Source organism: Cebus imitator, unplaced genomic scaffold (assembly GCF_001604975.1).
Source record: "Cebus imitator isolate Cc_AM_T3 unplaced genomic scaffold, Cebus_imitator-1.0 Scaffold326, whole genome shotgun sequence".
In the NCBI taxonomy this organism is placed as follows: Eukaryota; Metazoa; Chordata; class Mammalia; order Primates; family Cebidae; genus Cebus; species Cebus imitator.
Window position 1 is genome coordinate 1,593,312 of NW_016107641.1, and position 26,205 is coordinate 1,619,516.

The 26,205-nt window shown below is 45.6% G+C and overlaps 1 protein-coding gene across 2 annotated transcripts in view; it reads right to left on the bottom strand.

The window, feature by feature from the left end:
- The window catches only part of VSTM4 (V-set and transmembrane domain containing 4), a 91,590-nt gene that overhangs the window by 44,749 nt on the left and 20,636 nt on the right, over positions 1–26,205 (bottom strand). For both annotated transcript variants that reach the window (XM_017504675.2, XM_037729961.1), the window contains exons 3-5: positions 18,758–18,826; positions 10,291–10,398; positions 1,230–1,263 (exon numbers count right to left, since the gene is read on the bottom strand). In XM_017504675.2, the coding sequence (XP_017360164.1) occupies positions 1,230–1,263; positions 10,291–10,398; positions 18,758–18,826 (211 nt within the window). The remainder of the gene's footprint in view (positions 1–1,229; positions 1,264–10,290; positions 10,399–18,757; positions 18,827–26,205) is intronic.

A 26,205-nucleotide genomic window follows, 5' to 3' on the forward strand; every position in this document is an offset into this window, starting at 1 on the left:
TTATGGTATCCTGTTAGAACGTTCCGGGTCTTACTGAAATCTCTTATTTTTGTAGGCAGTCACCCAGGTTTATCGTGTAATCCTGGTCTGTCTCTATAGGCTATAGTTCCAATGGCGTTTTCATTTTCAGAGCCTTTACAGTATTATTTTGGTCTGTTTGATTTACATGGTGCCACTGGGCCCTGCTGGGGCTGCCAGAGAGGGCAGAGGGAGTTTCCTCAGATTTGGAATCTGGATGGTTTTCATTAGGGGAGAGAAGCCTCACGTCCATGGAGATAAAGAAGCTTCCTTGCTGGGCCAATTTTGTGTCCAGGTGCCTCTTGCTGGCTCCTCCCTGAAAACTTGGTGTCACCTGGCTGAGAAAGGGAGTCTCAGCCTGGAAGAAAAAGTAAGCTCTTCCTCTGGTGCTTATTGTGGGAGGAGCTCCTGATACATCCTGTTTGTAGCTGATGCTGGGCTCACTTGTGGTTTTCAGAGGAACTCCCCTTCAATCCAGGAGAGGAATGTGCTTCCCTGAATGTTTTCTGTTGCTAGACTGGAGTAGGAAAAAAGCAGGTCTGGGTGACCTTCTGCTGTTGGATGGGAAAACACAAGATGTATTACAGCTGTGTTACTCCTCCAGTCCTGGGATCCCAAACCAGTTTACCTCTTTTCACCACCTTTCAAAGTCTTCATTTGGTTGTCTTTAATGTTATTTCCAAGGTTTATAGCTTTACTTAGCAGAGAAGAGAAGGAAGAAACAGACTTATGCCATCTCGTCTGGATCAGAAGTTCCAAATTTTTAAATACTTTGATTAGCAATATCTCTTATAACTATTATGTTACCTTTAAGGTATGTCTAACCAGCTAAAAGCAGGGCATACAATAAGTCAGCATTAGTGAAGAGAATTAGAGGTATCTGTGGTCAAAATGTATCAAAGTGGTTCAGACCAGATGTGAGCCCCTTCCTAAACTGGGGAGCAGCTCTGCAGAACCACACACAAAGCCTCCTCCAGCAAGCCTGCTGGGCCAGCAAAAGCTATGTGCTCCCTGGATCCCTTGGGGTGACAACCAGACTATAGAACCTGGAAACATGCAAATGCCTGCAGAATACACATTTGTAGGCATATTTGTGGACAGATATGCAGACCTTTAGGTAAAAATACAAATTTAATCAATTTCTTGGTAATATCAAAAGAAAGTTAAATGGCAAAGAGTTCCATTCAAAAAAAGGAAGCAAATATTCTTACCTGTTCTGAGGGCATTTCACCAAATAATGTCTCACTGTGAAAAGAAAAATAATAGAAGATAGTAAACCAATGCTACTTCAGATATATATGTTCCAGGAATTACCAGGAAATGCAGGAAGCCAGGTGCTGTTCAGATATTGGTACTATACCAGCCAACTCTCAAGGCTTGCATACTTCTCTATGGAGGAGCACAGCAGAGCCATCACATGGACACCACAGTGACAATATGTTTCAGCTGTGGATCTAGCCAGGCTTTAACCCATACACTCCAGGCTTCCTGGGTACAAAACCCAAAATGTTCATTTTGGGCCAAGGCAAGTTGAGTTGGGGTCCTGGAGTAATAGTTACCCACCATTAAGCTCTAAGCTCTAAGCTCTGCCTGAGTCATAAGCAAGCCCTCTTGAGGCCAGATGGAATAACCTGTCCATTTAGAAGCTCCTTGTGGTAAAATGGGTTTGATTAATGCTCTTCCAGGACTAAAAAGAGGCCCTTGGGAAAACAGTCTTAGAGCAAAACCTACTTCTACAGTGGCTCTCTTTGAGGAAAACCAAATGATTCTGGCTCCAGTGGAAAAGTAAGAATATCTAGGCACATAATCCAGCAAGTGTCCACTCTGAGTTTCCCAGCTGAGTTTACTTCAAATAGAAGTAAAGCTTAAGTAACCAGGGGGACCCTTGCATTGTATGGTAGATTGTTACATCAGTGGACCCAGTGAATCACACCTCCTTGCATCTATCCACACCCATGTGTATCCCCTCCCACACTGACTCTGGGCTTTGCCACATGAACTTGCTTTGGTCAAGAGAACATTAGCCAGTGTGTCACAAGCAGAGGTGTGAAGGACATCTGTGCTATGGGGTTTGCCCACTCTCTCTTGTTGCAGGGAACTCTTCTACTACCATATGAGGAAGCTTGGCTAGCCTACTGGAAGATGAGACTACATGGAGCAGACACCAGCTATCGCAGCCCAGGCCCAAAGCAACCAGGTCCCAGGTGATGCACCAAGAGACTGCAGCTGCCTGAATGACTGCAGCTGAGACCAGCGGAAGAAATGCTCAGCTGAGCCCGGCCCAAATTGGCAACCTGTGGAATTGAGAGCAAATAACAGTTGCTTTAAGCTATTATATATGGAGTGATCTGTTATACATGTTCCAGAGTGAGATGAGAGAATCTCAGCTTCAAAGGGAGCTGTACAGGTTCATCTGGTTCAGCATCCTATTAATATCTAAACTTTTTCTGCATTCCATTTATTGAGCACCTATGGTATACTAAATAATCTAAAGATGCAACAATAATAACAACCACAGTTAGCATTCATTGAACATTTCATGTGTCCCTGACACTATTCTAAGCTTATTAGATGGATCAGTGGTCTTCAGTCTAGGGTTTGCATACCCCTGGGTACTTTTCAGGAAAACAGTTTTAAGGAATCAGTTTCCACCTGAGGACATGGAAATGTATTCTTGTGAATACATTTCACAAAAATATATACTCTTAGAACACGCCTGAGGTCTGGCTGTATTTATTTCCCCTCCCCACTTTTAACATCACCCTTTTCTATTCATAAAATCAAAGCACACCCATCCTGGACACCTGTCCCAGAGGGAAACATAAATGGGGCAACAAACAAAAATTGATGGAAAATACTAATATTTGTGTCAAGAAAGCGAATTATTGACTAGGCAACTAAATCTTTCTCAAGAGGGGGATGCTTCTAATACTACTTTGCTTTCAACAAGGATTGAATAATGACCTAGTCCAGTTGTCATCTGGTAGAGTATTAAAAATCATGTTGGATGATAAATCATGATATGACTTTTGACATATACCTTGGAAGCAGTTCTAAAAACTGAGGAGTATAAGAAAATTTCACTCATTCATTCACACTCTCTTTATTCTGAAGTATTTCAGAGCTAATATCTATTAACAAAATTGGTGGTGAATTTTATCCCTAAAAAAAAAAAATCACACAAGGGTATACGAGGTAAAAATTAAAATTAATTTCAATAAAATACATTCCCAGTAAATTTTGCTTCTTAACGTTGTTAATTATATATCTAAATGTATATTATATGTCTAAATGTATATGTTTATGTCATTTTGAATAATTTTATAATAATTCTCTAAAGTTTACTAATTGTCCAATACTGATAATTCAATCTAAAAATATTTCAACACTTAGACACTTATGAAATGAGGAAATTTAAAAAGTATTAATTTAAATTTGTATACACATATTATCTTACAGATTAAGTATAATAGGGTAATCAATAAAGAACCTTCAAAATAAAAGATGTGTTACCACAGGATGAAATTTTGTGGGGAAGTGTATTGAGATAAAAGGCAAGGAGAAGAAGGAACAATACAAAATTTCTAACAGCCAAAGCGTGTTTGGGTAGGCCTTTTTTTCTCATGATGGCTTTAAGTAAATGAAGACAATCATTAAATTCAAGACATTTAGATGTAAAAGAAAAATGGATATAATCATTTCATTTTTAAACGTGAAAGATGGAAATTACATCATTTGCAACAATTTACATTTGTGATAAGTTTAAATGCCAACAATAAAATAAAGATCGAGTGCACAGCAAAAAAGTTTGAAGACCACAACTTTGTATCCTAATTTAATCTTCACAGTAGCCTTGTCATTACTACTATTTTACGGGGCAGGACATTGAAGCACAGAGAGGTTAATAAACTTGTCCAAGGTCACCCAGGTGGTGTTATGGGCTGAATTATGTCTCCTCCACTGAGACTATCTGAAGCCTAATCCCCAGTATTTCAGAATGCGACTGCATTTGGAGATAGAGTCTTTAAAGAGGTAATTAACTTAAAATAAGCCCATAGGATAAACCCTAATCTAATTTGACTAGTGTCCTTAAAAGTAAAGATTACAGCAAAGACAGGCACAGAGGGAAGACCATGTGAAGACACAGGGAGAGCAGCAGTCTCTTAAGCCCAGAGAGAGGGTTCAGGAGAAATGAATCCCACTGACAACTTGATCTCAAGACTTCTGGCCTTCAGAACTGTGAGACAATAAATTATTGTTGTTAAAGGCACCCAGTCTGTGGTACTTTGCTGTGGCGGCCTTAGCAATCTAATACACCTGGGAAGCACCAAAGTTGGGCAGCCTGACTCCAGAGCCCTCTTGTAACTACAGTCATCCCTCGTATCTTTGGGGCATTGACTCCAGAACCTCCCAAAGATACCAAAATCCAAAGAAGCTCAAGACTTTTACATAAAATGGAGCCACATTTCCATATAACCTACACACATCCTCCTGAATACTTTTAATCATCTCTAGATTACTTATAATCCAGAATACAAAGTAAATGCTATGTAAACCATTGTTATGCTGTCTTTTTCATCAGTATTATTTGTACTTTTGTATTATTTTTGTTTTTTTATCAAATATTTTCTTTCCGAGTTTAGTTGAATCTTCGGTGCAGAACCTATGGGGAGGGAGAGCTGACTGTACTGTGCACCATTCGCAGACTCTAGGCAGCTGGCGTCAGGGCTCCTGCAGGTGGGGAAACAGAGTCTCACAGAAGAAATGGCCAGACCACTGTGCCACAGCTGGAGCCAAGCGGAGCTGAGACTGCGACCCAAGAGAATCCCATGAGCTGCGTGGCATTTTGGCAAGTCCAGTCCAGGGGTAACAAGGTGAGCAGCCTGGAGATCAGGAATGCAGGGGACAGTAGAGCAGCTGCACTGTTCCTCGGAGGCAGGGAGCTGACTAAGAAGGGCCAGGAGCCTGGTGAGGCCAGACAGTGCCAGGGTACAGGGGACACACCCCTGTACGTGACAGGCACTCCTGTACATGTAAGGTACAGGCACCATTCTGAGGTCTCGGCGGGGTGTATGTGGGGCTGATGGTCCCATTAAAGGGACTGCCCATAGGGCCAAAAGTGATTCTGGACATCAAAGATGAGGTTTACAGGTGCTGAGAAATAGACTTCACCCAGAGTCACCCTTAAATATGCATAGCATAATTAGTGCTATTAACCTAAATGTGCTAAGAAGCAGAAATCGTAAGAAAAAAGGTTCAAATGTCGAGTTTATGTGGGAGGCAATCCTAGGAAACCCACTGGAAAGTGAGGGAGATCAGGAAGAGAAGTAGCTGATAAAGGGTTGCATAATGGAGCCAATACACTCCGTGGGCTGTGGCCTGGCACCCAGGCACTTGACCTAGAGGCTCTGCCTCCATACAACCATCCTGCACAGAGGTGAACACTCAGGATATGTTCTTCTCAAATGGTGATTTTAGGGTTGTTAGGACTTTGAAATCTCTAAAAGGAAGGCTTATTTTTGCAACCTCTCCTGATAAGAAGTAGCAGGCCCTGACCCACCCCTACCACCCTCACCCTTTCTTCTGTTTTTCAGCTAAGACCATGCTGCTCACAGTCTCACCCCATGCCAAACCTCACAGGTGTCATGTCCAGCCTGAAGCCTTTGTCTTCCCCATCTAGACCTGTCCCTATCACCACTGCTACCCCATGCTGGGTCATTTGGGGTGGAGGCACCCTCTCCCCCATCTTATCAGGCCCTGTAATAGTGTCGGGACCTCCAAGGCCTGGTTAATGTCTCCCCAACTTACCCCTATGCCCTGACCACGTCTTCTGACCTCCAGGCTTTGCACAGGCCCCTGTTATAGGATCCATAGATGTTTCTGCTCTATCCATCAAGTGTCTGCACTTGAGACAAGGATTGTGGCCACCCCAGCATTGCAAGAGGTCACAGTACTTCAGGCACAGTAAGCACCCAGGAGCATTTTCAGAGTGAAGGGCCACAGTACTCTCCCCAACTCCTGCAGCCCAGCACAGGCGGGGGGCCTGCAGCCTGCAAAAGCACCTCCCTCATTCGAGGTTCAATCCACAGCCCCTGCCTGTATTTCCCCAGTGGGAGAGAAAGGACCAGGGTGTGCCCCTTACTACATACAGCCCTGTGTTCCACCATGCCAGGCCCCAGGGCCCAGCCCCCTCCAGGAATCAGTCCTGCCTGGAAAAGCTTCCAGGCCAACAGTTATAAAGACAGGACCACCTCTATCACCAAGTGGGAAGCTGAAAAGGAGAAGCAAGTCCTCCACCTCCTGCCCCCTCGGCACAAAAATGCCACTTAGAGGCCACATTCCTTCCATGCAAAGGACCAGCACACACAGCTGTCTGTCCAGAGTCCTGTAGTCCCACATGGCAGCCGTGAGCTCAGGTAGCTGTCAAGTCCCGAAATGTGATGAATTCAAAATGAAACGTGCTGGAGGTGTGAAATCACACGGGATGATGAAGCCATACCTTAGCATAAAAAAATAAATATCACATATCTCATTCATCGTCTTTATTTATTGGTACTGTTGAAATGATATTCTGGATATGGTGGGTTAAATAAAAAATATTAAAATTAATTTTACTTGCTTCTTTTTACCTTTTTGAATGTGAATACTAAAGAAAATGGTCAGATCACCTCTCTGCCAGGATGAGCAGCCACCCAGATGGTGAAAGTATCTCCCACATCCCCAAGAGGTAAGAGGAACTCTCATTCGAAAGTTAGAGTGAGAAGAGTTGGGAGTTCCGAAGACCCACTTTGTAAATAAGGGAGCTTGAATCTAGGCCTCAAGTCCAGCACGCCAGGGGGGGCTTACCAAACTCCACAAAGGAAAGATGGGCACTCGGGGGGGGCCTGACAAGAGAGCTAGCTGAGTAACCCGACACCCACTGAAGGACCGGAGGGATCTCACTCCAGCTGTCCAAGTATCTGACTCCAAGTGAGCGAGCCCTTCCTCCTCTCCAATGCCCCCAGGCCATCCTCAGCTCCTCCTCAACCACAGCCACCCCATTCTGTGCTTAAAGGCCTCCTCTCCACCCAAGTCTAGTTGTGGGTGGGACGCAACCCCCAGCTCCCTTTTCTTGCATCTCTGGGAAGAATGGCCAGGGGCCTTAGCTTCATCCTCACAGGGAAGCAGAGTGTGCCCAGGACAGGGGAGGCATGGGTGCTTAACAAGCCTTGGGAGGTTCTGTCTCCAGTTCTGGCACAATCTGTGCAAACCAAACAGTGTCACAGCTCACACTGATGAGTACAGAGAAAGAAGCCAGGCCACTCCTCTTTCCTATGTGGTTCGAGTTTGTGCATTAAAAAACTGCACTTTTAAAAGCTCAGACACAGAAGGTTGGATTGTTGGAGCCACTCTGAGGCAGCAGGTCAGGACTAATTCGCGAAGAAGCAAAGGCCTTTGGAAGCCAGTGTGACTGAGGAACCAGCAGAATAATTCCAGGCTGGGCCCTGGGCCACCAGGATTGGTATTTTCCAGGGTGACTCAGTGCTGTCAAGGCCCTGGGATGAGGTTCCTGGCACTGTGGGCACAACAAAGAGCAAGGACAGAGACTCAGCTTGGGAGGGAAGGGGAAAGCATGTCTGCGCTTGGCAAGCAACATATGTGGCAATCAGCTCCAGCTCACGTGAATGTTGAGTGCCCTTAGAGGCAAAACGGTGCCAGGCTTGAGGTAAGCAAGGCTGAGAGTAACAAGGGGCTGGCCTGTGGCCTCCTGGCTTCTGGGATGGCCTGTGTTTATCTCAAGGTCCCACTGGGAGTTGCACCCAGAGATTCCCTTGGCAATGTCAGCCCCCTGATGGCCAAGGTTTTCTTGAACAGAAACATGGGAGGCTTGGAAACCCAGCCTGGAAACTGCCTATGTGGCTTCCACACCCCAGCAGTTGGGAGGCTGGGGCTTCACTTCACTCTACCACTCCCTGGTTTCAGGACCTTCTCAAGCTCCTCAGCTGTGCTGCCTGTCAGGTGAGAGTGGTGTGGCTCTCATCCAGCGTCACATAAGCACATGGAGGGGCCACATGAGGTGCCTGGCACACAGCCGGTGCTCAGACAAAGCTTTGGACAGCTGGGGTTTGGGGAGGGCTTTCAGGCACTGTGCACAGGTGCACACAAGACCATCTGAGGCCCTCTCCAGTTGGGATAAGGCAGCTGGGATCCCTATTCTCTGAAGCCTCTCTGTGAGGCCTGGAGGAGGATGCCAGGTGCTCCTCCATGTCCCAGTCTGCCCTTCTTGGCCTTGCTTTGTTTCCCTGACCCTGCCTAGGGCCTAGCAGGTCCTGAAGCCCATGTAGACTCTTGGTCATGCCCCTGAGTCCAGGCGGAAGTGCTTTCAGAGTATACCCAGCTTGGAAACTGCCTATGTGGCTTCCACACTCCCACAGTTGGGAGTAAGGCAGGTGGAAAATAAACCCATTTGTCCACCATGTGCTGGGCATCTGTCCTGAGCCAAATTCCAAGGAAAATGAATTGAATGCATGGTCCCTGCCTCACACACTGTCCTCTGAAAGGGAGGCCGATGCCAAGGCACATATGCAACATGCCATAAGCTCACATGAGTACTCAGGGGTTGAGCACAGGAGAAAAGCTGCGTTGCCACTGATGAGGGGGGTGGGTGTTGCAGGGAAAGGCCCTGGAGCTGGCTTTGAAAGACAACACAGAGACACACGCAGAGGCTGGTGGGAGGGCACAGGCTCCAGAGGAAAGACACCCAGGCTACAGCCTCCACTGGATCGCCGATTGCTGAGCGTGCTGGAGTTCTCCACTGTCCTCTAGATCCCTGTCCACCTTTGTCCACCCTGCTTAGCCCTGGAGGCACCTTCCTGCCCCTGGCCCCCTGGCTTCTGGTGGGTGGAACCAAGAGCAGTAGCAGCAGGAGATCCCAGTGGGGAGGGAAGACGGGCTGAGGATGTACCATCCTGGCTCCCTCCTAGCTGCCTCCTGGTTTGTCAGGGGCTAAGTCCCTCTCTGCAGGCCCCTGTTGGTGACACCTCTCCCAAAGCTGCAGCCATTGCATGGTCCATTCCAGGAGCCTCTGCTCCCCTTGTCCCTTGAGGTCTAGGATGGAAACAGTGTCCCATGGGTACTCATCCCTGGATGCGTCACTTCCCTCATTGTCCCTTAGCCCTGCCCACACCCGCATGCTAATGCTGCACAGAGTCACTGTTGGAGTAGTCCCTCAAGCCATGACCACTGAATATAACACTTACAAGCTCCATGATTTTGAGCTAATAGTGACAATTATTGCGTATAATTAGAGCCATATGTCAACATAAAAGCAGGACATTCACTGGAGCCTGTGTTAAAGGTTTTAGCATCTTTCTTTTGGTAACTTAGTCCTCACCACAAGCCTGAGACTGGTGCACTCCTGCCTCCTCCATGTCGCAGATGAGAAGGGCAGGCACAGAGGGAGGTTGTCAGCCTGTAAGTGAGAGAGCCACTGGAACCGGAATCAGTCCAATTTCAGAGCTCGGTTCTTACCCTGGTCACCTTGGGGAGACACAGTGTCCCCAGCTTTTTTAGAGATTCTGAAGCAGGATGCAGGGAGGGCCTCTCAAAGGAGATCTCCACCAGGAGCTGCAGGCAAGTGAAATCAGGGACTGCAGAGGAGCCGGGACTCAAGAGAAAGCAGGCAGCATTCAGAGAGAGATGAAAGTTATGAGACCTACACTTTCCTGAGAAGGAAGGCAGAAGGCAGGAAGGGGCTGAGGGCAGAGTGCAGGGAAACAGGGACACCAAAGAGAAAGAAGACGGAAGGGGACTCTCAGACCAATCAGGGAAAGAATAGGGAAGACTTCCCAAGTGCCACCTGCCTTACAGGTGAACATTCACAAGAACAGTCCACCGATAGAAGGGGATGTCAATCCCCTTTCATAAACAAGGAAATGTCTTGGAAATATTCAGAATGTCTTGGAAACTTGCCCCAATCCTCAGCCTCAAGCGACAGAGTCAAACTCCACCCCTAGGTTCATCTAATGCCGCAGGCTCTTCACGGAGATTGACAGCAAGAAGGGGCCTCAGAAACTGAGAAAGGGGAAATTCAGTGATGTCAATGATGGCCACAGTGTATTTTAGCAGAGTCGAAGGGAAGCTCAGCTTGCTCACTTTGCCCACAGTCACAGGTAAATAATCCCTGACTCACAATGTACTTTTCTACCAAGGTGGTACTTTGCCTAGCATCTTCTGCCCGCCTGTGGTCAGGGTGTTCTCCCATCCCAGACATGATCTTATCTGTTTTCTTACCTCTGGATTTCCGCTTGTTAAACACAGACTGCCAGACAATGACCAGCATGAAGAGCAGAATGCTGAGGATCCCCACGCAGCACACGAGGACGGCATACACGTAGAGATCTGAAAGGCAAGGACAGGCACATAGGTCAGCCTCTGGGGGCCACAGCACGGTAAGTGCACTGGCACGAGAACACAGAATTGGAATGTTTGAAATCCCACTGCAAAAGTCATCAAGGCAGTGTGGTATTGGTGCAAGGACAGACACAGATCAATGCAACAGAACAGAGAGCCCAGAAATAGACCCACACAGCCATGCTCAGCTGATTTTTGACAAAAGTGCCAAAGTAATTCAATGGTGGAAGGACAGTTTCTTCAATCAATGGTGCTGAGTCAGTGGGACTTCCACTGCAGAAAATAAAACTCAAATAAACCTCACCTTTTATTCAAAAATGAACTCAAAATGGACCACAAACCTAAATGTAAAATGTAAGCTAGAAGACTTTAGAAAAAAAACCACAAGAAAAATCTTTGGGATCTAAGAATAAACAGACTTCTTAGGCTTGCCACCAGAAGCAGTCTAAATTAGTAAAACTTAATATACTATACTTGACTTTATCAAAATTAAAAACTTATGCTCCATAAACAACCATATGAAAAGGATGAAAAGTCACACAGACTGGGAAAAAATATTTGCAAACCACATAACCAACAAGGGACTAGTATCCAGATGCTAAAGGACTCTCAAAACTCAACAGCAAAAACTACACAATTTTGTTAAAAAAATGAAAAAAAAAATTACAGACATTTCCCTAACAAGAATGTACAATTGAAAAACAAGCCCATGAAAAAACGATTCACTTCTGCAGCTGTTAGAGAAATGCAAAATGCAACTACAATAAAATATCCCACGTGCCTTTCAGGGTGGCTACAATAAAAAATAGTGACATCCCCAAATGCTGGCAAGGATGCGGATAAACTGGGTCAGTCACTCAGACATGGCCGGTAGCAATGCAAAGTGGCTCAGACACTCTGGAATAGAACTTGACAGTTTCTCAAAAGAGACACCTGTAGCAACCATTCAACCTAGACATTGCATTCCATGCATTTGTCCCAGAAAAATGACAGCTTAAGTTCACATGGAAAACTGTACATGTATGTCAACAGCAATTTTGTTCATGGTAGCCACAAACTTGAAACAGCCCGGATGTCCTTCAGCAGATGAATAGTTAAACAAAGTGTGGTACATCCACACCACGGCATCCTCAGCAATTAAAAAAAGAAAAAAAAACTATCGATGCACATGCCAACCTGGATGAATCTCCAGAGAAGTATGCTGAATGAATAAAAGAAAAGGATCCCCAAAGTTTACATACTGTATGATTTCATCAATGTAACATTCTTAATATGACAAAATTATAGAAACAGAGAACAGATGAGTGGTGGCCAGAAAATAAGAAGTAGGTGGTGGTGGGAGGAAAATGGGTTTGGCTATAAGGGCCACTTATAATGACAGAAATATTCTGCATTTTGATTGTATGGGTGTTAATATCCTGTTTGTGATATTGTTTTATGGTTTTGCAAAATGCTGTTATTGGGAGAAATTAGGTAAAGGACACAAACTGTTACAAGACATCTCTGTGTATGAATTTTAGAAATGGATTTTTTTTTCTGTTGCTCTGTTGCCCAGGCTGGAGTGCAGTGGCATAATCTTGGCTTACTACAACCTCTGCCTCTCAGGTTCAAGTGATTCTTCAGCCTCCACCTCCTGAGTAACTGGGGCTACAGGTACATGCCACCACACCCGGCTAATTTTTATATTTTTAGTAGAGACAGGGTTTTACCATGTTGTCCAGGTTGGTCTTGAACTCCTGACCTCAGGTGATCCACCCACCTCCACCTCCCAAAGTGCTGGTATTATAGGGGTGAGCCACCATGCGTGGCCAAAAATGGATGTTAATTTACAACAATTTCAAAATAAAAAGTTGTCTAAGTCTCAACAGTTAAACCATGTTCACGTACATACATCTCTTTTAGAGATAAGGTCTCACTCCATCACCCAGGCTGGAGTGCAGAGATGCAATCACAGCTCACTGCAGCCTTGAACTCCTGAACTCAGGGGACCTTCCCACCTCAGCCTCTTGAGTAGCTAGAATTACAGGAGTGAGCCTCAGTGCCCAGCTACATATACTTATATTTCTTAAGCTCCAATAATCAACTTTATCACTATCTGATCAATACAGTGCCAAGCTGCTCAGAAAGTGAAAAGGGAAACCAAAGCATTATTCTAACCATGTTTGAAGCAAAATACCAGACATCTGAACCTAGCAAATGTTTGAACTTATCAAAAATATTTCTCTGTTGACTTAAATTTCTACAGCCAACAGACATTTATTATCAGCCACGGTCAGTACTTTCCTGAGTACAAGAAAATTAAAGATGCACGCACAAAGGCTTTCTCTTCAAGAAATAGAGGGCCACATAGTAAGTGTAACAGTAAGAATGTGGGCCCAATACCAGGAACACTCAGAGGAACCCAGCCCAGCCTGAGGAAGCCAAGAGAAGCTTCCAAGAGGACTGGAGTTCTGCACCAAGTTGTATTTAAAATAACAAAAAATACAAAAATGTATAGAGAAAAAAGTCATCAGCCATCCCATTACCCTGAGACAACTACTGTTAATAAATATTTGGTATACTTTAGGATATATATGCATATATTTTAAAATTGAGATAATATACTTTCACATCTTCTTTTCCATTTATCTCATTTTCTCAATAAATTCTTTTCAAAAATGATTCAGAATCATTTTGAAAAATATGATAAAAGTTTGTCATTTTAATATATCATCAGTGATTTAACAATCTCTTACTATGGGCTACTCAAAGTGTTTCTACCTGTTCCCCATCATAAATAATTTTATGGCGAGCATTCATGAACTTAAACCTGAGTGCAACTCTCACAATATGTTCTCAAGATCAAGTTCCTAGAAGTGGAATAGCTGAGCCAACAGAAAAGCACCTTTGTAAAGCCCTTGGGGCATGGAGAAGCAGTTAGTTAAGTGCTTAAGCTGAAAAAGCAAGCCTACTGGGGGTAGCAGGTGGCTGGCTCCCAGGGAGAGCCTGGAGAAGCAGGTCAGGCTTATGGTTAATGAAAGGGAAGGGGGCATGAGATGGAATCAGACATTCATGTTCCTTTTGACTCTCCCCTCCCTGGCCTGGGCCCCAGGAGTGTGGTCCCTGGCCTGGGCCCCAGGAGTGTGGTCCCTGGGCCCCACAACCTCTGCCCCTGAGGTCCATGAGATCTTCCTGCATTCTTAAGGCAGTCAGCATTTTTGTCTAAACTAGTTTGAGTAGATTTCTGCTCTTGGCAATCTAGATGTCTGGACTAAAAATAAAATAAGGAGAAAGGTAGCAGGCAAAGGGTGCATCTGCACTAACATTTAAGGGGTAGGAGCAGGTTTGTGGAAGGGAGTCTCCTACAAAGGATCAGAGCTAGTTTTGGATGCAGAGGAGGGCTAGGGCGAGAGTTCTGGAAACCCAGAAAGCACTGCAAGAAGGATGTCTTAATAGCATCAACGGCTGGAAAACGTCCACTGGGTTTTGCCCCTAGGAAACTACTGGGAAAGTCTTGGAGGAAAACCCTGCCAGTGGGCTGGGGGTGCAGAGCCAGGTTAGAGAGGTCCAGAAGCTGATGGGATGTGAGGAGTTTGAGACAGAAGTAGAGAAAGCTCTCACGTATGTAAAATCAAAACGGCCTTTCTGGTAAATACCTGTGTCTCTGATGTGTGGGCTCTGTAGATTAACAGGGTAGAGAACTCTGTGAGGGGTCAGAGTTAGGAGGGAGGCTGGAGCATCCATTTAAACAGTGTGTAACTCAGTAACAGGACTCTTGGATTCTGGACAAGACACTTCATGATGAACTCAGGGGCACAGCAGAGTTCACAGACAAGGATTTGTGTGAGGATCTCAGGGTACAGGATGGCCACAACACAGCCAGTCCTGTCTTTCCACACTGGTGAGCAAACTACTCCAGAACAGAATGGCAGAACCCTTGCTGGCAGGAGAGGATGGTGAACAACAGTCATGCTGCCAGGCAGACAGAACCTCAGGCAGGTGAACACAGCATCTGCCTGGAAGGGACTCTGCAAATGTGGCCCCCAGACCAAAAAGCAGGGAAATTTGCCTTTAGTCTTATTCATGGAGTAGAGAGAAAAACTGTCTTAGGAAAGCTTCCATGCCCATGGAGCACAACAGCTGACCCGCAAGCTCACCTCTTCATCTGAGCTCTTTCCTTGACTTCAGGACCACAGGAATCCAGAAGGGACAAGGCTGCAGATGTGAACTGTGGCAGGCATCTCTCCCCATGTGTCCCTAGCAGCATGGTGCACACATCTGGGGCCCACTCTGCCCTGGCGGGAGGCGAGGGGCTTCGAAAGGCCCAGGTTACAGTTTCAGATCACAGCTTCCTCAACATGGCTCAAAGGGGGCTCCCCACAGGCAGCCAGGGCTACAGAATCAGAAAACATCTGGCAAGTCCGGAAGGCTCAGCTGGCCGCCAAACACACAGGACTCCAGTTATGGACACCGGCCAACGGGCACCTCCTGCCTGCGTGTGGCTCCCCACACACACAGGACTGGTCGTGGTCACTCTCTGTTTTGTTCTTGAAACTGCAGATCCTTAAAAATTATTGCTTTGTAGGAGAAGAAAAGCTCAGAAAGACCACCCGAGTTCCCCTTGATTGAGCAGCAAACAGTATGCTGAAGTTCTGAATTTTTTTTCCCTTCTTTTGTTGCATAAAGACAAGCACCCTGCTGCGTCCGCTCAAAACATGAAAACCCCCTCCCTGGGTGTTCTCTGCAAACAGCCGTTAAACTCTGAGCCATTGAAGAAGCCAGGGTCACAAACTCCAGACTGCAGGGTCACAAACTTCAAACTCCACGTGCCATGTCAGCTAGTGCAAAGCCCTACCAGCTCCAGGGCACTATTCTGAGGCTGAAATGCCCGCCTAGTGGTGCCAGATCTTCCAATTCATTCTTTACCTTTTAATGTAAAAATCTCTCTGTAAAATGTCTACTCAAAGGTGTTAATACTCAGACTAGGCCAAGTAATGCTTGTTGAAAAGTTGAAGCCAGACCTTTCAACAAAGGCTTGAGTTTAACAAAATACCTGCAATTAATCAAATTTGAAGTTTGCTTTTAAAATATCACATCTGGTCGAATGCAGTGCCTCATGCCTGTAATCCCAACACTTTGGGAGGCTGAGGCGGGCCGATCAGCTGAGGTTGGGAAGTTCGAGACCAGCCTGGTCAATATGATGAAACCCCAACTCTACTAAAAATACAAAAATTTGCTGGGCACGGTGGCATACGCCTATTAGGCCAGCTACTCAGGAGACTGAGGCAGGAGAATCGCTTGAACTTAGAAGGCGGGGGTTGCAGTGAGCCAAAATTGCAGCAACAACAACAAAAGAAAACACAAATACCTGCACACCCACAGTAATTCTGAAAATCATGTTATACTCCCTTTCTCTGAACTCATTTGCAGTTTTGTCTTTTGCCTTTGAACTTCCAAAGGCACCACTGTCAATTTCAGACTCAACTGCAAGCCACCATGCAGAAAATGCCCAGGCCTCCCTGAAGCAGATGGCAGGGTTGGCAGGCTGAAGCAGCCGCCCATGCAGAGAGAGGCCAAGAGCAGGGTGCACAATGTCAGTGTGCCAGCTCCTGCTCTCCCAAACAGTCCCACTAAGCCAGAGCTAGGCAGATGGCACCTGTTGCCCAGCAACCCTGATCCCTGCAAGGGTATTCAGTGCTGCTTTGAAAAAGAGTGACCCCAGCGCCCCTCAGCAGAGTCCAGGAACCCCACTTTCCCCTGCCTTCTGAATCAAGAAAATCAGTTTCAGTCTTGTACATTTCCAGGGCAAATGGAAAAGTCAGGAGATGGCAGTTTGGGACATAAGGCTATGTACTTCTATTTTTTAATTTAGCCTGTAATACCATCTTGCTCAGGGTGAAATACCTGAGCAATAGCCCCAAGGGATTTTGACTCACTTTAGCATCTCACAAACAGGCCTGGCAATCAATGCCTCTTTTGTGCAGTGGGCTCACAGCCAGGAGGAACTAAACCCCAGGAGGATGGATATCCATCCACAACTCCTACTGTAGCTCTCCCGTCCAGGAACAAAAGGGCAAAAGGCCTGGGATTATACGCCAGGGAGTTTCAACTGTACCTCTAACCTCGCCAAAGCAATGGCTGGGTTAAAAAAGCAAAGCATGGAGACGCTGCTGCTGCTGCTGCCGCCACTGCCGAAATCACAGGAAAAGATTGCTTTGGAAACAGCTGCTCTGAGGCAGGCACTATACATAGTGAGAATGCCCATTCTGCTTTTGGATGAGGCCTGATTCGCTCTGTTGAGGAGAGAGCACATAATGGCTACAGATTTCATGTAGAGAGTTAGGTTGGGAGGAACCCTGACATTCTATAGCTGCACATGAATTATGGGATATTGTTAATTATACAACGGGTTTTAGAAATGCTGATTATGCTGAGGGGTATGTTGGGTTTAAATGCCACAATATTTTCAAATATATAGTCTTGTTTTTGCACCATGGTATTCGAAGTATGGTCCTCGATCACTTGCATAGGAATCACCTGTGGCCCTGCAAGTTCTTTGACCCCTCCCTAAGGTTATAACCAGAACCTCAGGGGCTGGAGCCCAGAGTCTCCCCCAGAGATTCTGGTGCATCTGATGATATATAGATGCCTAGTGATCTACCCCTGTGGCAGCCAGGCCCTCTCTATACTGCCATCCATCACACTGCCTGGTCACAGGGCAGATCCAGAGACAGGGGCAAACATCAATGTGGTTGCCTCAGGAGAAACGTAAACCTTGCCCTTACTACTGCTTCACTCCATGAGAAGTAAAGCACTTTTTCATCTTTGCCAATGAGTAAGCATTCTCTTAATGAGAGGCTGAGTGAGGGAAATGAGGATTATTTTGCTAGGAGACAGTCATCAAATAAAGAAAAAGGCAGCTACGAAAATGCAGAGAAATGTCAAGGAATACAAAAAATCATTGTTGGGGTAAAGTGCAATCTCATAAACAAAATATTCATGACTACAAAACTAAACAACTACTCCTAGAGGCTATGTGGGTGACACCTTATGGTTTGCAAATGATGTTTACAATGAAAGTTACATTTTTCCTAAGACAGAGCGTGTTTCTGTCCACTGCTTTATAGGGATTGGAAGGGGTGGGCTTGAAAGCAAATACTTTCCCCCTAAGGCTGGCCCTCCTTCTGCCAGACCACCCACTGGGTTAGCAAGGGGGGACGGTGAGGCCCCAAGACATGCATCTCCTTAGATACTTTTGGCTAGATCGTTCCTCATCAATAAATGCTGTGCCTTCACCAGACATTATCTTTACAAAGTTCCTGACCACTTTTGAACATTAACCAGCCTTTCACTGATCCAAGGCTCTGCGAGAGAACTCACAAAGTACAGTCTTTCATTCCTTAGGATCATAATCCTTACCCACTTTATGATAATAATTTCTCTGAACTCTCCTTACTCCAAGGCAGGGTTTTCCAACCACAGCACTCTGGCTATTTGGAGCCAACTATCTTGTGCATTGTAGGATTAGCATCGTCCTTGGCCCCTATCACTAGATGCCAGTAGCACCCCCAACAGCTGTGGCAACCAAAGATACATCCAGACATTGGCAACTGTCCCCTGGAGAAGCAAAAGTCACCCGCTGTTGAGAACCCCTGCCCTAAGGCCCAAACCTGCATGTGCATCAGAATCACCTGGATGTCTTGTTAAACCCTGGATCTCTTGGGCACTGTCCCCAGAGCTTCTGATTCTGTAAGCTGAGGCAGAGCACAGCCATGTGCATTTGGAACAAGCTCCCAGGTAATGCATATGCTGCTGGTCTGCAATCATACTTTGGAAACCACCGTTCCAAGGCCATGGTTCTCAGCTTGGCTGCATGATGCAATCATCTGGGGAGCTTTTAACAACTTCCACCTAAATCAGAATCTCTAGAGATGTGGCCCAGGCATTAATGTTCTTAACACTTCATAAGTGATTCTGGCATGGGTTGAAAATTACTGGGTTAAGGTTTGCAAACTGTTTGTAGAACCCCAAATTCCTTAAGCAACCTGAAATAAAATGTAGTCACAGTAGAGGTACTTATGATTTTTATATATCTGAAGATTTCTCCCTAATATCACCTGAGAGTAGGAATTCTGGAGCAAAACAAAACAAAACAAACAAACAGAAATTATGTGGACTGGTGTTTTAATTTTTACTCTTTCAAAACTGTGGGCTGATACTGTCAGGGATTTACATCTTACTTTGAGTAAGTTTAGAATGAAAACAACTTAGAAACTAAGAAGTTAGGGTCCTTTCTTGATATTCTATTTCCTTCCTATTGTCTAAAAGTGAGGCTACATCTTATCATAAAAAAATATACAAGCTTTACCTTCAAAAAATGCCCAAGCCTCTTTTTTTTTCTCAAAGGATGACTCTTCAGAAGCTTTCAGGGAAATGACTGAAAGACAAAAAAGAAACAGCACAGCATGAAAAAAATAGTGTCATGTAGTACACACAACACTTACATTCAATTTCTACATTTGCAAAACCACATTTAGTTGTCAAAACTCACATGTTAGGGAGGAGTGCAAGGACTTTGCCTAACAGCCAGGAAATCTGGGGCACAGGAGAGGTGAAGTCAGTTGTCCATGTTTAAAAGCCAGTGAAAGGCAAGAATGCAGTTCAGTAAAAGCCCCGCTTGCCCCACAGACTTGAAGAATAAGAAGTTCCCAGTGGGAAACCCAAGAGTTAATACATGATTTATTTTAGTGGGAGTCTTTCTAAAATGTAGTATACTTGTCCCAGCATTCCTGGATAGAGGAGCCTGAAGTCATGGGATGACTCAAGGTTAGTGCTCTGAGTACCATTTGCCATGCAAAACAGAGCCACAGGCACCTAATTTTGAGAACATTATATCTTCTTTCAGGTAATGGTAGATCACTGAATTCACTTTGCCTGCTTTCAATAGGCAGGAAAACAGAATTGAGTTATACTCTGTGAAACTTTGAACTTCACATTAAGGAGTCTGGACCCATGAAAAGATTCCATGCACAGGGATAACATCATCATAGGTAAAGATCTAGAAAATAAACTGATGAAAAATGTAAATTATCAGGGAATGAGATTATTATTCAATAGAACCTTCTGAAGTGATTGAAACATTCTATATCTGCACTGTTCAATACAGCAGCCACTGGACACATGTGGCTACTGAATACTTGAAATGTAGCCAGTCTTACCAAAGAACTGAATTTTTACTTTAAGTTTAATTAATTTAACTTTATATAGTCACATGTGGTCAGGGGTTACCACAATGAAGAGCTCTAGACAAGAGAATCTAGGACCAGAATTGAATAGAGATTGAATAAGTTTAAGAGGCAAGAAATATATAACAAAGATGGCCTAGAACTTAAATTTAATTTACTGCCTCTCCCACAAACTTTTGTGTTATTATTGTCATGATTTCAATTCTGAATTTTCCTTCCTTTTGTCTCTCTGGGCCTTTCACTGGACATTTCCTATTGATAGATCTTCCAAATCATTAATTTTCTCTTCATCTGTGTTTAACCTTCTGTACAACCCTTCTATTAAGTTCTTAATTTCATGTATTATTTTTATTCAGTTCTATTCAGTTCTATATTATTGGTTTCTTTTGCAGATATCCCAATTCTTTCAGGAATTTCTCTAGCTTATCATCTAATTCTATGACCATATCAGTCACACCATTTTAATACCTATGCTTGATAAACTTTCATATCTGCACTTCCCAGAGACTCCTTTCTATTATCTGTTTTGCTCTGGATCTTCCTTGGAATGCCTGATAAATTTTGTCTAATTGAATGCCAGATATTGTCTATAGAAAATCATGGAGGCTCTAGATAAAATTTTGGTTTCCCAACAGGAAGTTAGAGAAGGGGGATGGTCACTTTAATCAGGGTTTGAACTGTTGAGAGGCTGAGTTTCAGTTTTTATAGAATCTAGTGTATTTCTGATTTGCCTTTAGTCGGGGTTCAATCAGTCTTTCAGCATTCCCCAGTAAAAAACCTGGGGTATTTACCACAACCTCCCAATTTTTATCTCACTGTTAGGATTACCAAAAACTCACTCACCTCCTAAACATTCTGTTGTCACTTTCTGCATAGCTTCTCTCAAGCACTACTTAAGTATGAATGAGTTTCTTAGAGTTCAACATCGGAGCAATTGGGCTCACTTTGCTGCTTTTCTCTGTGATCTACCTACCTATCTAGTCCTTCAGAGAACAGTTAAGATAGCTGGATATATATGCAAGTACATAATTCAGTAATTATATAATACAAACATATTTATGAAATGTAGATATGTGATTCAGAAAGCAGAGTGCCGATAGATTTTATTTCAGCTTTCCTAATTGTTCTCAGGAGAGCTTTGCTCTGGCGTGAGTTTGCCTTGATCATGGAACTCCTTTGCCATTAGAATTTAAATTATTTTAAAAGTGATGGCTATATCTTCTACCTCTGTATCCTTATCATTGGGTACATTACCTGGCAGCTGATAGGTAGTTGGTAAATATATGAATTATCTATTTCTTTTCTGGCTCTCTCCCAAAGGAAGCAATCTGAGTATCCAGGAAGGAGCTCTTAGTGAATATCTGACCTTGCATGTGATCTAAGATATAACAGACAATGAGTCTATCACACTCAACCTCCCCTACCTGCTCAATACTATAGACCCTGTAATCTACTGACTGCCAGATTCCCCCTTCAAGCACTCAAAATAAGAAACAGAGTGCATGTGGTTATTGTGAGCCCTGGGCCTGAAAAAGCCAGTGGATTTTGTGGGTGGCCATGTTGGAAAACAGGTGAGCAGAATGGAGCAGAGGCTGGAACCTGCATAGCAGAGGGAAGGTGAGAGACCAGAGCTCAATGGCACTCTGGGCCCCACAAGGCCTGGTGTGTTGTGCTTATTCTTCTTGCATTCCACGAGCTCTGCACCCTTAGGCTATGCCTGCTCCCCTCCTGAATCAGCTTGGCTGGGTTTCCATGGCTTCAGCTAATCAAGCCTAGATGAGGATAAGAAGGTCCTGATGAAGACAACACGGAGATGAACAATACACATATATCTCCAAGGAGCTAGGTTTCCAGGAGGCCAAGGACACCCATCATGGTCCGGACCCTTACCACCCCACACGTGGTCCATGGGTCAGCAGCATCAGTGTCACCTGGTAGCTCCTCAGAAATGCAGAATGGCAGGCCCCACGCCGGATCTACTGAATCAGAATCTGTTTTTTAGCCCAGATCCCCAGGGTGAAATGTATGCCTTTTAAAGTTTGGGACACACATGCTCACAGGGTTGAAAGACTCAATTGCCACTTGCTAGTTGTACACACTTGGATAAGTCACTTAATTTTCCTGTGCCTTAGTTTACCCATTTGTAAAATGGAGATAATGAGAAGTGCCCATGTGGAAGTAGGTGCAGGGGTTAAAGGGATTCATGTGTGTGAAGTGCTCAGAACAGTGCCTGAGACCTAGTAAGCCCATATCCACAAGGATACTAGCTGTCTAAGTACAGGGTCTTTTACCTGTTTTATTCACTGCTCTAACCTCTCCCCCACCCCACCCCACCTCCAACACCTCAGGAGGATCCTTTGTTGTCAGCTTTTTGCCTCAGGGGGTGACTCTTCAATTGTCCAAGTGGCCAACAAAAAGGTTCCCTGTCCTTGTGTCTAAATCTCTACAGCTCCCATGAGCTGCCACCATTCTAACCAGCAGGTGCCTTCAGGCTGTTTTTATCACCTTTCAGTGTCAGAAATTGTGGGTCCTTGATTTAATTCAAATACAGTTCTCTTTCCCTTATCTAGGATAGAAGACAACAAGCTCTCCCTAATCTATTTATGGACACACGTGTTGAAAGAGCTAACAAACTGGGATTCTAAATTAATGGGGCTCTATGCAAGGAATCACTGGATGCTTCTCATTCCCTGCCGCACCCAGTGCAGATATTTCACAGAATGGTGCAGCAACTTTGGCATCTGATGATTAGCAGCACCAGTCCTAATCTTACTTGTTCCTACAAGAAAGAAAAATTTTTACATGAACGCTGCCAGAGCTTTGGGAATTTTCCTAAGGTTCTGCATAAGTATCTTGTTGCAGCTGCTAATCCTGTGCTATATCAAAGTGAATTTGATACCTTGTCAAGCCAGGGATCTGAGTCCACAGACTATGAGGAAGCAGAGCTGTGGCATGCAGCCAGGCCAACAGCAAGGGCTGAGCAGTGGACAATCAGCAGGTCTCCTGACTCCACAATCGCGATGCCCTCCTCAGCACAGCTGTGAGCGGCTAATATACATTCACCTTAGCCAACCTTCAAGTGTGGCATGGAAGAGGCCCCAGCAGGGCAGACAGACTTGAAAAGGATGGAGTGTTTTGAGAAAACATTTTGCAAGACTGAAGAACAAGTGGCAAATGTTCCAACCACAGGTTACTAATGTTGCTCAAAGACTTGTAGAAATAAAATGCAAATCTCTTGATGGAAGAGCACTTTTGTAGCAGTTTCCAATAAGTTTAGCAATCAGCAGGCTGGAGAGCCTTAAACAAGAGGTAATCAATCTATCCCATTCTGCCGTACTGGCCTCACTTTGGGATCTAGCTGGACTCCCAGACAAATGGAAAGAAGATGATAACGGTCTCTTGTACCAATCTGCTGACTCTTCCTATGCACCAGCTCAGGGGAATGGAAGTCCTGCCCTCCTGACAGCTGCTCATGATTAAAGGAGTGCCCAGCCTAATCCCCCAAGGAGGAAAGCAAGTGCATGACAGTCAGTCGGTGAGTGAGCTGGTGGTCCTATAGGTCCGAATGGTGGACCCTGCTGCTCTGAGCTCGGGTTTTCATGATGGGGAGGATGGGACTTCCATCTCTCCCCAGGAAGGAGCAGGATTGAATGACACTGCCCGACTCTCTGCCCTCCTGTCTGCATTCACCACCTCCCTCATCCCTGGTGGGCAAGGAAAAGCTCCTGATCCAGGTGAGCTTCTTACCACAGCTCCCCTCTGGGTGAGAGGAATGTGGTGTAGAACTTCTTCCAAGTAGCCTCTGTCCTGCCCCGTGCTCTGAAACTGGTCTTCCATAAATAGCTGGCATGGAGGCAGATGCTGTGGGGCCCCTTGGAACAGTCTCATCACCCCTGCTGCTGGGAGTGACACCAGCCCTGCTTCTCATGGAGCCCCACCTGTGGCTGCTCCTGTGCACACTCCTTTCCCATCCATCCATGTCCAGGGAGACCATGAAGTGGGCAGTCCAAGGACCCTGACCTCCTCCTCCCATGGCATGCAGGCCTCTAGTCCCCCTGCTGGGGTGGGGAGTGGAGAGAGGGGGACAGGCAGGACAACTGCTCAGGGAAGCAGAAGGAAGCCCAGTTCGGCCTCAGTGCCAAGCCACCTATCTGAGAACAGCTGTATCAGAACTAAAGTGGGTTTTATGTCTGTCTGATGATTCATATCTCACAGTGGAGGGAGGGGTGATGAGCACTCAGAAGCTAAATTGTCAGCTGACTACTGACTGCTTTGTTACTGCCTTGGAACCCTGGCACCCAATAGGCAGAGCCCATGAGAGTTTCCGGTGAGGCAGTGGCCCAGATGACGGAGCTATGGGCCATTCTGGGGCCTCCCTAGGAGGACAGAATAGGACAAAAATCTAATAAGAGACAAGTTGTGAAATCTATCATGTCACTGCCCTCTGTTGAAGAAAGTGACCGCAGGATCAAACAGTATGGAAGAATGCAGCCCATAGGCACTGAGACAAACCGGTTCTATCAGCCACATGTCTAGAGGAAGCAGGCTGGAAAGAAAGAGCCTCAGTCAAGTCCCCTCTGATGGGACCTGGGGGAAACCATCACTCAGAGAGGTGTGAAAACTGAGAGCCCTAATTGCTACCTTGGAAAGAATGTCCTGTCAACTTCCCTGGGGAGGGTAGGTTTCACAGATGAGTTCACACCAAGACCCTGTGACAATGCCCTCTGGGTGCCAAGGGGCCTCTGGTTCTTTCAGGGTCTGCCATTCACTGAGGACACTGACATCCTTTGTCTAGAAGCATGTCTAGACTGACATCACTCACCCACGGAAGCGATGACCAAAAATTCTGAGAGGTCCTGGGAAGGCTCCATTTCTCCTGAAATTCTCTCCCACTGGTGCCCCTAATTCCTTTAACAAAAAATCTTACAATTAGCAAAGTTTAAATTGCAACTCTAGGTTATATCCAAAGTCAGGTGCACATTTCTGACACAGAAAGCCTTCCAGAATGCAGGATTCAATGGAGAGAAAGTGGAGGGGCCCTGGCAGGCCAAGGGGAAGAAGGAAGCAGCAGGGAGCAGGGGCCAGGGTGCAGGGAAGGTGGGCAGCCAGGCTCAGGAGACACGCCTTCCCTTTCTGTGCCTACCCTGACCAGGCTGGCTGAAGCCCTCTCCTGTGCTGTCCTGTCCAATCCAGGACAGGGACTAGAACTCAAAACTAAACCAATGCCTCTTCAATTTAACCTAGGGAAAACAAAAGTAATAAGGATATAAGGAGTGACTCTACCACAGTAGTGTTATCTACAAAGTGATAGGGGAGTGCAAGGAAAGGAAGAGCATGGTTGCTTTGAATAATGAGGAAGAGGGGAAGGGAAGTGCTGGGTAGAGGAGGGTGTGGTCCCTGGCTAGGACTCCACCCCCAAGGACCTAGGTGAGGACAAGGATTTCCTGCCCAAATGTTGCATTTCCCAAGACCACCCTGGCCTACCACATTCCCATCCTGGGCCTATAAAAACACTGAGTCCCCTGTGGGACCAGGCGGAGTTTGGCAGAGTTTGGCTGGGGCAGTCAGAAGAGAGTCGGGGGCAGTCAGAAGACAGCCGAGGCCACCAAGCAGCCCAGCTCCAGGAAGAAACCATCTCCCTTCTGTCTCTCCCATTGGCTGAGAGCTATTTCCATTCAATGAAATTTTGCACTCATTCTCCAAGCCAATGGGTGATCTGGTTTTTTCAGTACATCAGAGCAAGAACCCAGTATACAGAAGGGATACAGAAAGCCCTCTGTCCTCGAGACAAGGTGGAGTGTCTAACTGAGTGAGTTAACACAAGCTGCCTATAGATGACAAACTAAGAGAGCACCCTGTAACACACACCCACTGGGGTTTCAGGAGCCTCGGTGATGACAGGCTTACTCTTAATGAATGAATGAAATAAACGTGGTACAGATGGGATAAGGCTACCTTACCAGGACCATGACATCATTACTTTCCAGAAGGCTAGGAGAGGGGCCAGGGTCAGGGGGCCCCACCGTGCCCAGCAACGACCCTTTCCCTGGAGACTCAGAAGCAGTGGGAATGTACTAGCACACCTGGCTGCCAAGGTGGATTTCTCCATGAAATTCTGGCCTTGGAGTTGCAGGCTTTGTGCCTGTCATGATTTGTTTTATGGCCTCTGGGAGTTTAGTTTCTTACAGGATGGAGGCAGAAAGTCCGAAGATAATTCCTAACCAGAAGGTGATTCTTCTCAAACAGGATGATTCTTAAGTTACCTCGAGTTGAAAGGAAGCGGCAGTTTAGGAGCCTGATCCCTGGCAAGTAGACCTTGCAAATTAGCACCAGGAGAGAGCAAGCACCACCCCACCCCACTTCCCTCAGGCAGCGTCTTACACAGGTTAATTAATAGGCGAGGAAAATGTAAAGGGACTGGAAGAGGATGGTGATGTGAAGTATGCAGAAAAAAGGATCCTTAAATAAAACAAAGGTGAGCCAACACCTTTGTCCCAAATTCAAATTCAATGTAGTCAGTTCACTCTCCCTTCTTATTCAAGGATGGATGCACCTTTGTCCCAAATTCAAA